Source organism: Procambarus clarkii, chromosome 16 (assembly GCF_040958095.1).
Source record: "Procambarus clarkii isolate CNS0578487 chromosome 16, FALCON_Pclarkii_2.0, whole genome shotgun sequence".
Classification (NCBI taxonomy): Eukaryota; Metazoa; Arthropoda; class Malacostraca; order Decapoda; family Cambaridae; genus Procambarus; species Procambarus clarkii.
Window position 1 is genome coordinate 42,303,025 of NC_091165.1, and position 10,935 is coordinate 42,313,959.

The 10,935-nt window shown below is 54.8% G+C and overlaps 1 protein-coding gene across 1 annotated transcript; it reads left to right on the plus strand.

The window, feature by feature from the left end:
- Positions 1 to 385: 385 nt before the first annotated feature.
- On the plus strand, positions 386 to 1,834 carry LOC138365374 (uncharacterized protein DKFZp434B061-like). Its single transcript, XM_069325686.1, has one exon. The coding sequence runs from the start codon at positions 386 to 388 to the stop codon at positions 1,832 to 1,834; it is 1,449 nt and encodes a 482-aa protein (XP_069181787.1).
- The last annotated feature ends 9,101 nt before the right edge of the window (positions 1,835 to 10,935 follow it).

Here is a 10,935-nt window from a genome sequence, read left to right on the forward strand (position 1 = left end):
CTCGCAGATGTTCTCTCCCTGTGTCAACAGATGTTACCTGATACCAGTCTCTCATTCTGGTGATGCACAGACTTGTCACTCTCGAAGGCTTCTAAAACAATTTAGTTACAGTCGCGTTTCTAGGCGAGCGCTGGTATATTGAACAAGACGCAGAGAATAACTTGACGGTAAGGAAATAACGGTGTCTTCTATCTATTGGTTGATAGATAGAACGACACGTCAACCACGTACATAGTTCCTCACAAGAATGCAGGTGCAAGGGGGGGGGGGTCCAAGGGCCTCCTTGGGCACAACTGTCAGGCCTATAAACTAACCAATTGCGTTGCAGCACAGGTGCCAGAACCAACAACATTGTCCCTTACATGATGGGTAGAAGAGCGACGTCATGACCATCCCACGACTATGTCACAGTTCCCCATCGCGACGGTTGAGTAACGGTTCCCCATCTCGACGGTTGAGTGACTGTTCCCCATCGCGACGGTTGAGTAACGGTTCCCCATCTCGACGGTTGAGTGACTGTTCCCCATCTCGACGGTTGAGTAACGGTTCCCCATCGCGACGGTTGAGTAACGGTTCCCCATCGCGACGGTTGAGTCACAGTTCCCCATCGCGACGGTTGAGTAACGGTTCCCCATCGCGACGGTTGAGTCACAGTTCCCCATCGCGACTGTTGAGTAACGGTTCCCCATCGCGACGGTTGAGTAACGGTTCCCCATCTCGACGGTTGAGTAACGGTTCCCCATCGGGACGGTTGAGTAACGGTTCCCCATCTCGACGGTTGAGTAACGGTTCCCCATCGCGACGGTTGAGTAACGGTTCCCCATCTCGACGGTTGAGTAACGGTTCCCCATCGCGACGGTTGAGTAACGGTTCCCCATCTCGACGGTTGAGTAACGGTTCCCCATCGCGACTGTTGAGTAACGGTTCCCCATCTCGACGGTTGAGTAACGGTTCCCCATCTCGACGGTTGAGTAACGGTTCCCCATCGCGACTGTTGAGTAACGGTTCCCCATCTCGACGGTTGAGTAACGGTTCCCCATCTCGACGGTTGAGTAACGGTTCCCCATCTCGACGGTTGAGTAACGGTTCCCCATCTCGACGGTTGAGTAACGGTTCCCCATCTCGACGGTTGAGTAACGGTTCCCCATCTCGACGGTTGAGTAACGGTTCCCCATCTCGACGGTTGAGTAACGGTTCCCCATCGCGACTGTTGAGTAACGGTTCCCCATCGCGACTGTTGAGTAACGGTTCCCCATCTCGACGGTTGAGTAACGGTTCCCCATCTCGACGGTTGAGTAACGGTTCCCCATCGCGACTGTTGAGTAACGGTTCCCCATCGCGACGGTTGAGTAACGGTTCCCCATCTCGACGGTTGAGTAACGGTTCCCCATCTCGACGGTTGAGTAACGGTTCCCCATCTCGACGGTTGAGTAACGGTTCCCCATCGCGACTGTTGAGTAACGGTTCCCCATCTCGACGGTTGAGTAACGGTTCCCCATCTCGACGGTTGAGTAACGGTTCCCCATCGCGACTGTTGAGTAACGGTTCCCCATCGCGACGGTTGAGTAACGGTTCCCCATCTCGACGGTTGAGTAACGGTTCCCCATCTCGACGGTTGAGTAACGGTTCCCCATCTCGACGGTTGAGTAACGGTTCCCCATCGCGACTGTTGAGTAACGGTTCCCCATCGCGACGGTTGAGTCACAGTTCCCCATCGCGACTGTTGAGTGACAGTCCTCTCTCTCCCGCCTCCGTGGAGTCCCTTCTTCCACCTCCTGGCACCGTCCAACCCGTGCACTCTCTGACTCTCCTTGGCTCTGTCATGGATGCTTAATTCCCAGTATCTAATTTCTCCCTAGGCCTACGGCGGCCTCCGCATGATCTATATATTCCTGGACACGCGGGCATTCCCAGGACACCCGACATGGCCATGTTCCATCCATGGGTAAGAGATAGGCCTTGTGCACTGTGCACTGCTTAGTGCACTGCTTGGTGCACTGTGCACTGCTTGGTGCACTGTGCACTGCTTGGTGCACTGTGCACTGCTTGGTGCACTGTGCACTGCTTAGTGCACTGTGCACTGCTTAGTGCACTGTGCACTGCTTAGTGCACTGTGCACTGCTTGGTGCACTGTGCACTGCTTAGTGCACTGTGCACTGCTTAGTGAACTGCTTGGTGCACTGTGCACTGCTTAGTGAACTGCTTGGTGCACTGTGCACTGCTTAGTGAACTCCTTGGTGCACTGTGCACTGCTTGGTGCACTGTGCACTGCTTAGTGCACTGCATGGTGCACTGTGCACTGCTTGGGGCACTGCTTGGTGTACTGTGCACTGCTTGGGGCACTGTGCACTGCTTGGTGCACTGTGCACTGCTTTGTGCACTGATTTGTGCACTGCATGGTGCACTGTGCACTGCTTGGTGTACTGTGCACTGCTTGGTGTACTGTGCACTACTTGGTGCACTGTGCACTGCTTGGTGTACTGTGCACTGCTTGGTGCACTGCTTGGTGTACTGTGCACTGCTTTGTGCACTGCATGGTGCACTGTGCACTGCTTGGTGTACTGTGCACTGCTTGGTGTACTGTGCACTGCTTGGTGCACTGTGCACTGCTTGGTGCACTGTGCACTGCTTGGTGCACTGTGCACTGCTTGGTGCACTGTGCACTGCTTGGTGCACTGCTTAGTGTACTGTGCACTGCTTGGTGCACTGTGCACTGCTTAGTGAACTGCTTGGTGCACTGTGCACTGCTTGGTGCACTGTGCACTGTGCACTGCTTGGTGTACTGTGCACTGCTTGGTGCACTGTGCACTGCTTAGTGCACTGTGCACTGCTTGGTGTACTGTGCACTGCTTGGTGCACTGTGCACTGCTTAGTGCACTGCATGGTGCACTGTGCACTGCTTGGTGTACTGTGCACTGCTTGGTGCACTGTGCACTGCTTAGTGCACTGCATGGTGCACTGTGCACTGCTTGGTGTACTGTGCACTGCTTGGTGCACTACTTGGTGTACTGTGCACTGCTTGGTGCACTGTGCACTGTGCACTACTTGGTGCACTGTGCACTGTGCACTACTTGGTGCACTGTGCACTGCTTGGTGCACGGTACACTGCAATAATTCAGAAGTGGGAAATCTTGAGAGACCATTCTCTCACATGGATATTACAATGATATAGGTCGTGTGTAGTAATATTACAATGATATAGGTCGTGAGTAGTGATGTTACAATGATATAGGTCGTGTATAGTAATATTACAATGATATAGGTCGTGTATAGTAATATTACAATGATATAGGTCGTGTGTAGTAATATTACAATGATATAGGTCATGTGTAGTGTTGTTACAATGATATAGGACGTGTGTAGTGTTGTTACAATGATATAGGTAGTGTGTAGTGATGTTACAATGATATAGGTAGTGTGTAGTGATGTTACAATGATATAGGACGTGTGTAGTGTTGTTACAATGATATAGGACGTGTGTAGTGATGTTACAATGATATAGGTCGTGTGTAGTGTTGTTACAATGATATAGGACGTGTGTAGTGATGTTACAATGATATAGGTAGTGTGTAGTGATGTTACAATGATATAGGACGTGTGTAGTGTTGTTACAATGATATAGGACGTGTGTAGTGATGTTACAATGATATAGGTAGTGTGTAGTGTTGTTACAATGATATAAGACGTGTGTAGTGATGTTACAATGATATAGGTAGTGTGTAGTGATGTTACAATGATATAGGTCTTGTGTAGTGTTGTTACAATGATATTGGTCGTGTGTAGTATTATTACAATGGTATAGGTCGTGTTATAGGTCATGTGTAGGTGGATATAAAGTAGCAGTCTGAGGAGCGCTCAGGGAAATATGGAGAACGAGAATGGGTTCAGGGGAGACGCCAGTAACACTGAAATCAGCAGATAGCTCCACTACACAAGGGAGGTAGTATAGCTTTAACAAACATCTATTAACCAGCTACTCTAACATCACTCACAATAACAGTTCTTGAAAGATTGATTAGGAATCAAATTTTTGTGGAGAACAATGAACTTGTCAACGAGGGAAGACCATGTTTTCCAATCACTTAGTCAATCACTATGACAAAACCATAGAGACATATGAAAAAAAATGCAAATGTTGCATACTCAGGCTTTGCAAAGACATTTGGTCAGTGTGATCATGGAGTGCTAGGCATAAAATTAAATCAATTGGAATCAGGTGTAAGGCAGTGCACTGGATTTTAAATTTTCTGTCAAATTGAAAGCAGACATTAACAGTCAATCAAATCAAATCAGTACCAGGCACAGTCAAAGATTCTGTGCCCCAGGACACAGTCCTTGCACCATTATTCCTTCGCAGTCTCACATTAGATACACACACACACACACACTAGTCATCGCCTCGCGTCATCCTTTGCAAATGATACAAAAATTAGCTTGGTAACTACCTCTGTAGAAAGCACTGAACAACTACAAGCCGTTGTTAATAACGTCTTCGACTTGGCAACATAAAATATGTCAAACAGCGATCAATGGGCCATTAAGCATTCAGTTCCTCGCTCCTCTCATGACCTACATTATTACACAAAGTTTTCCACCTCACAGGAAACCTTGTCTTCCTGCCTCTATATCTCCCAACTCTGTATCATATTGTAAACACCTCTCAAAACGTGTTCAGTTACCGGTGAAGCTGTAGACTATAACGGTACAAGGTCAAGCGCTCGTGAATCACCGGTGGCTGTTGGTGCGGTGTGGCGCCCTGCTGGCTGCTGTATGGTGTGGTGTGGCGCCCTGCTGAATGCTTTATGGTGGGGTGTGGCGCCCTGCTGGCTGCTGTATGGTGTGGTGTGGCGCCCTGCTGAATGCTTTATGGTGGGGTGTGGCGTCCAGCTGACTGCTGCAAGGTAGGGTGTGGTGCCGTGCTGGCTGCTTTATTTTGGGATGTGGCGCCCTGCTGGCTGTTTTGTGATGGGATGTGGCACCCTGCTGACTGCTGTATGGTAGGGATGTGGCGCCCTGCTGGCTGCAGTATGGTGGGGTGTGGCACCTTGCTGACTGATTTATGGTGGGGTGTGGCGCCCTGCTGGCTGCTTTATGGTGGGATGTGGCGCCCTGTTGGCTGCTTTATGGTGGGATGTGGCGCCTTGCTTTCTGCTTTATGGTTGGATGTGGCGCCCTGTTGGCTGCTTTATGGTGGGATGTGGCGCCCTGCGGGCTGCTGAATGGTGGGTATGGCGCCCTGCTGGCTGCTTTATGGTGGGATGTGGTGCATTGCTGGCTGCTTTATGGTTAGGTGTGGCGCCCAGCTGACTGCTTTATAGTTGGCTGTGACGCCCTGCTGACTGCTTTATGAAGAAATGTGGCGCCCTGCTGGCTGCTTTATGGTGGGATTTGGCGCCCTGCGGGCTGCTTTATGGTGGGATGTGGCGCCCTGCTTTCTGCTGTATGGTAGGGTGTGACGCCCTGCTGTATGCTTTAAGGTGGGATGTGGCGCCCTGCTGGCTGCTTTATGGTGGGATATGGCGCCCTGCTGACTGCTGTATGGTGGGGTGTGGCGCCCTGTTGGCTGCTGAATCGTGGGATGTGTTGCCCTGCTTGCTGCTTTTTAGAGGGATGTGGCGCCCTGCTGACTTCTGTATGGTGGGGTGTGACGCCGTGGTGGCTGCTGTATGGTGGGGTGTGGCGCCCTGCTGACTGCTGTATGGTGGGATGTGGTGCCCTGTTCGCTGCTTTATGGTGGGGTGTAGCGCCCTGCTGACTGCTGTATGGTGGGGTGTGGTGCCCTGCTGGCTGCTCTATGGTTAGGTGTGGCGCCCTGCTGACTGCTGTATGGTGGGGTGTGGCACCATGCAAGCTGCTGTATGGTGGGGTGTGTCGCTCTGCTGGCTGCTTTATATTGGGATGTGGCACCCTGCTGGCTGCTGAATGGTAGGATGTGGCGTCAAGCTGACTGCTGCAAGGTAGGGTGTGGTGCCCTGCTGCCTGCAGTATGGTGGGGTGTGGCACATTGCTGACTGCTTTATGGTGGGGTGTGGCCTGCTGGCTGCTGTATGGTGGGGTGATGCGCCCTGCTGGCTGCTTTATGGTGGGATTTGGCTCCCTGTTGGCTGCTTTATGGTGGGATGTGGTGCCTTGCTTTCTGCTTTATGGCTGGATGTGGCGCCCTGCTGGCTGCTTTATGGTGGGATGTTGCGCTCTGCTGGCTGCTTTATGGTGGGATGTGGCGCCCTGCTGGCTGATATATGGTGGGATGTGGCGCCCTGCTGTATGGTGGGTTTTGGCGCCTTGCTAGCTGCTTTATGGTGGGATATGACGCCCTGCTGACTGCTGTATGGTGGGGTGTGGCACTCTGCTGGCTTCTCTATGGTGGGACGTGGCGCCCTGCTGACTGCTGTATGGTGGGATGTGGCGCCCTGCTGGCTGCTTTATTGATGGGTGTGGCGCCCTGTTGACTGCCGTATTGTGGGGTGTGGCGCCCTGCTGGCTGCTTTATCGTTGAGTGTGGCGCCCTGCGGACTGCTTCATGGTTAGGTGTGACGCCCTGCTGACTGCCTTATGGTAGGATGTGGCGCCCTGCTGGCTGCTTTATGGTGGGATGTGGCGCCCTGCTGACTGCTGTATGGTGGGGTGTGGCGCTCTGTGGGCTGGTCAATGGTGGGACGTGGCGCCCTGCTGACTGCTGTATGGTGGGATGTGGCGCCCTGCTGGCTGCTTTATTGTTGGGTGTGGCGCCCTGCTGACTGCTGTATGGTGGGGTGTGGCGGCCTGCTGGCTGCTTTATCGTTGAGTGTGGCGCCCTGCTGACTGCTTCATGGTTGGGTGTGACGCCCTGCTGACTGCCTTATGGTGGGATGTGGCGCCCTGCTGGCTGCTTTATGGTGGGATGTGGCGCCCTGCTGGCTGCTTTATGGTGGGGTGTAGCGCACTGTTGGCTGCTGAATCTTGGGGTGTGTCGCCCTGCTGGCTGCTTTATAGTGGGATGTGGCGCCGTATTGGCTGCTGTATGGTGGGGTGTTGCACCCTGCTGACTTCTGTATGGTGGGATGTGGTGCCCTGTTGGCTGCTTTATGGTGGGGTGTAGCGCCCTGCTGACTGCTGTATGGTGGGGTGTAGTGCCCTGCTGGCTGCTCTATGGTTAGGTGTGGCGCCCTGCTGACTGTCTTATGGTTGGGTGTTGCACCCTAAGGACGGCTTTATAGTGGGATGTGGCGCCCTGCTGACTGCTGTATGGTGGGGTATGGCGCCATGCTAGCTGCTGTATGGTTGGCTGTGACGCCCTGCTGACTGCTTTATGGAGAAATGTGGCGCCCTGCTAGCTGCTTTATGGTGGGATGTGGCGCCCTGCTGGCTGTTGTATGGTAGCGTGTGTCGCCCTGCTAGCTGCTGTATTGTGGGGTGTGGCGCTCTGCTGGCTGCTGTTGGGTGGGACGTGGCGCCCTGTTGGCTGTTTATTGTTGGGTGTGGCGCTCTGCGGACTGCTTTTTCGTTGAGTGTGGCGCCCTGCTGACTGCTTCATGGTTGGGTGTGACGCCCTGCGGCATGCTTTATTGTGGGATGTGGCGCCCTGCTGGCTGCTTTATGGTGGGATTTGGCGCCCTGCTGACTGCTGTATGGTGGGGTGTGGCGCCCTGATGGCTGCTGAATCGTGGGGTGTGTCGCCCTGCTGGCTGCTTTATAGTGGGATGTGGCGCCCTGCTGACTTCTGTATGGTGGGGTGTGGCGCCGTCCTGGCTGCTGTATGGTGGGATGTGGTGCCCTGTTGGCTGCTCTATGGTGGAATATAGCGCCCTGCTGACTGCTGTATGGTGGGGTGTGGCACCATGCTAGCTGCTGTATGGTGGGGTGTGTCGCCCTGCTGGCTACTTTATATTGGGATGTGGCACCCTGCTGACTGCTGTATGGTGGGGTGTGGTGCCCTGCTGACTGCTGTATGGTGTGGTTTGGCGCCCTACTGGCTGCTTTATGGTTGGCTGTGACGCCATGCTGACTGCTCTATGGAGAAATGTGGCGCCCTGTTGGCTGCTTTATGGTGGGATGTGGCGCCCTGCGGGCTGCTTTATGGAGGGATGTGGCGCCCTGCTGTATGCTTTATGGTAGGGTGTGTCGCCCTGCTGGCTGGTTTATAGTGGGATTTGGCGCCCTGCTGACTTCTGTCTGGTGGGATGTGGCGCCCTGTTGGCTGCTTTATGGTGGGATGTGGCGCCCTGTTGGCTGCTTTATGGTAGGGTGTGTCGCCCGGTTGGCTGCTTTATGGTGGGGTGTAGCGCCCTGCTGACTGCTGTATGGTGGGGTGTGGCGCACTGCTGGCCGCTTTATGGTGGGGTGTGGTGCCCTGCTGACTGCTGTATGGTGGGGGTTTGGCGCCCTGCTGACTGCTTTATGCTTAGGTGTGGCGCAATGCTGGCTGCTTTATGGTGGGATGTGGCGCCCTGTTGGCTGCTTTATGGTGGGATGTGGCGACTTGCTTTCTTCTTTATGGTTGGATGTGGCGCCCTGCTGGCTGCTTTATGGTGGGATGTAGCGCTCTGCTGGCTGCTTTATGGTGGGGTGTGGCGCCCTGCTGTATGGTGGGTCTCGGCGCCATGCTGTATGGTGGGTCTCGGCGCCTTGCTGGCTGCTCTATAGTGGGATATGGCGCTCAGCTGACTGCTGTATGGTGGGGTGTGGTGCTCTGCTGGCTGCTCTATGGTGGGACGTGGCGCCCTGCTGACTGCTGTATGGTGGGGTGTTGCATCCTGCTGACTGCTGTATGGTAGGATGTGGTGCCCTGTTGGCTGCTCTATGGTGGGGTGTAGCGCCCTGCTGACTGCTGTATGGTGGGGTGTGGTGCCCGGCTGGTTGCTCTATGGTTAGGTGTGGCGCCCTGCTGACTGCTTTATGGTTGAGTGTGGCACCCTAAGAACGGCTTTATGGTTGGATGTAGCGCCCTGCTGACTGCTGTATGGTGGGGTGTGGTGCCCTGCTGGCTGCTCTATGGTTAGGTGTGGCGCCCTGCTGACTGCTTTATGGTTGGGTGTGACACTCTGAGGACAGCTTTATGGTGGGATATAGCGCCCTGCTGACTGCTGTATGGTGGGGTGTGGCACCATGCTAGCTGCTGTATGGTGGGGTGTGTCGCCCTGCTGGCTACTTTATATTGGTATGTGGCACCCTGCTGACTGCTGTATGGTGGGGTGTGGTGCCCTGTTGACTGCTGTATGGTGTGGTTTGGCGCCCTACTGGCTGCTTTATGGTTGGCTGTGACGCCATGCTGACTGCTCTATGGAGAAATGTGGCGCCCTGTTGGCTGCTTTATGGTGGGATGTGGCGCCCTGTTCTCTGCTATATGGTAAGGTGTGACGCCCTGCTGTATGCTTTATGGTGGGATGTGGCGCCCTGCTCTCTGCTATATGGTAGGGTGTGACGCCCTGCTGTATGCTTTATGGTGGGATGTGGCGCCCTGTTGGCTGCTGAATCGTGGGGTGTGTCGCCATGCTGGCTGGTTTATAGTGGGATGTGGCGCCCTGCTGACTTCTGTCTGGTGGGGTGTGGCGCCGTGCTGGCTTCTGTATGGTGGGGTGTGGCGCCCTGCTGAATGATGTATGGTGGGATGTGGTGCCCTGTTGGCTGCTTTATGGTGGGGTGTAGCGCCCTGCTGACTGCTGTATGGTGGGGTGTGGCGCACTGTGGCCGCTTTATGGTGGGGTGTGGTGCCCTGCTGACTGCTGTATGGTGGGGGTTTGGCGCCCTGCTGACTGCTTTATGCTTAGGTGTGGCACGCTGCTGGCTGTTTTATGGTGGGTTGTTGCGCCCAGCTGACTGCTTTATGGTTAGGTGTGGCGCCCTGCTGACTGCTTTATGGTTGAATGTGGCACCCTAAGGACGGCTTTATGGTGGGATGTGGCGCCCTACTGACTGCTGTATGGTGGGGTGTGTCGCCCTGCTGGCTGCGTTATATTGGGATGTGGCACCCTGATGACTGCTGTATGGTGGGGTGTGGTGCCCTGCTGACTGCTGTATGGAGGGGTGTGGCGCCATGCTGGCTGCTTTATGGTTAGGTGTGGCGCCTAGCTGACTGCTTTATGGTTGGCTGTGACGCTCTGCTGACTGCTTTATGGAGAAATGTGGCGCCCTGCGGGCTGCTTTATGGTGGGGGTGGCGCCCTGCTGGCTTCTTTATGGTGCGGTGTGGCGCACCGCTGGCCGCTTTTTGGTGGGGTGTGGTGTCCTGCTGACTGCTGTATGGTGGGGGTTTGGCGCCCTGCTGACTGCTTAATGCTTAGGTGTGGCGCACTGCTGGCTGCTTTATGGGGGGTTATGGCGCCTTGCTGACGGCTTTATGGTTAGGTGTGGCACCCTGCTGACTACTTAATGGTTGGGTGTAGCGCCGAGCTGACAACGTTATGGTGGGGTGTGGCGCCCTGCTAAATGCTTTATGGTGAGGTGTGGCGCCCTGCTGGCTGCTTTATGGTAGGGAGTAGCTCCTTGATGGATGCTGTATGGTGGAGTGTGGCGCTTGCTGACTGCTTTAATTTTGGATGTGGCCCCCTGCTAGCTGCTGTATGGTAGGGTGTGGCGCCCTACTGGCTGCAGTATGGTGGGGTGTGGCACCCTGCTGACTGCTGTATGATGGGATGTGGCGCCTTGCTGACTGCTGTATGGTGGGATGTGGCCCCCTGCTGACTGCTGTATGGTGGGATGTGGCCCCCTGCTGACTGCTGTATGGTGGTATGTGGCCCCCTGCTGACTGCTGTATGGTGGGGGGTGTTGCCCTGCTGGCTGCTGTGTGGTAGGGTGTGGCGCCCTGCTGACTGCTGTATGGTGGGATGTGGCCCCCTGCTGACTGCTGTATGGTGGGATGTGGCCCCTGCTGGCTGCTGTATGGTGGGGTGTGGCCCCCTGCTGACTGCTGTATGGTGGGATGTGGCCCCCTGCTGACTGCTGTATCGTTGGGGTTTGG

Bases quoted from the DNA above. Each gene is read 5' to 3' on its own strand.
- LOC138365374 (XM_069325686.1), top strand. From the start codon at position 386: ATGACCATCCCACGACTATGTCACAGTTCCCCATCGCGACGGTTGAGT.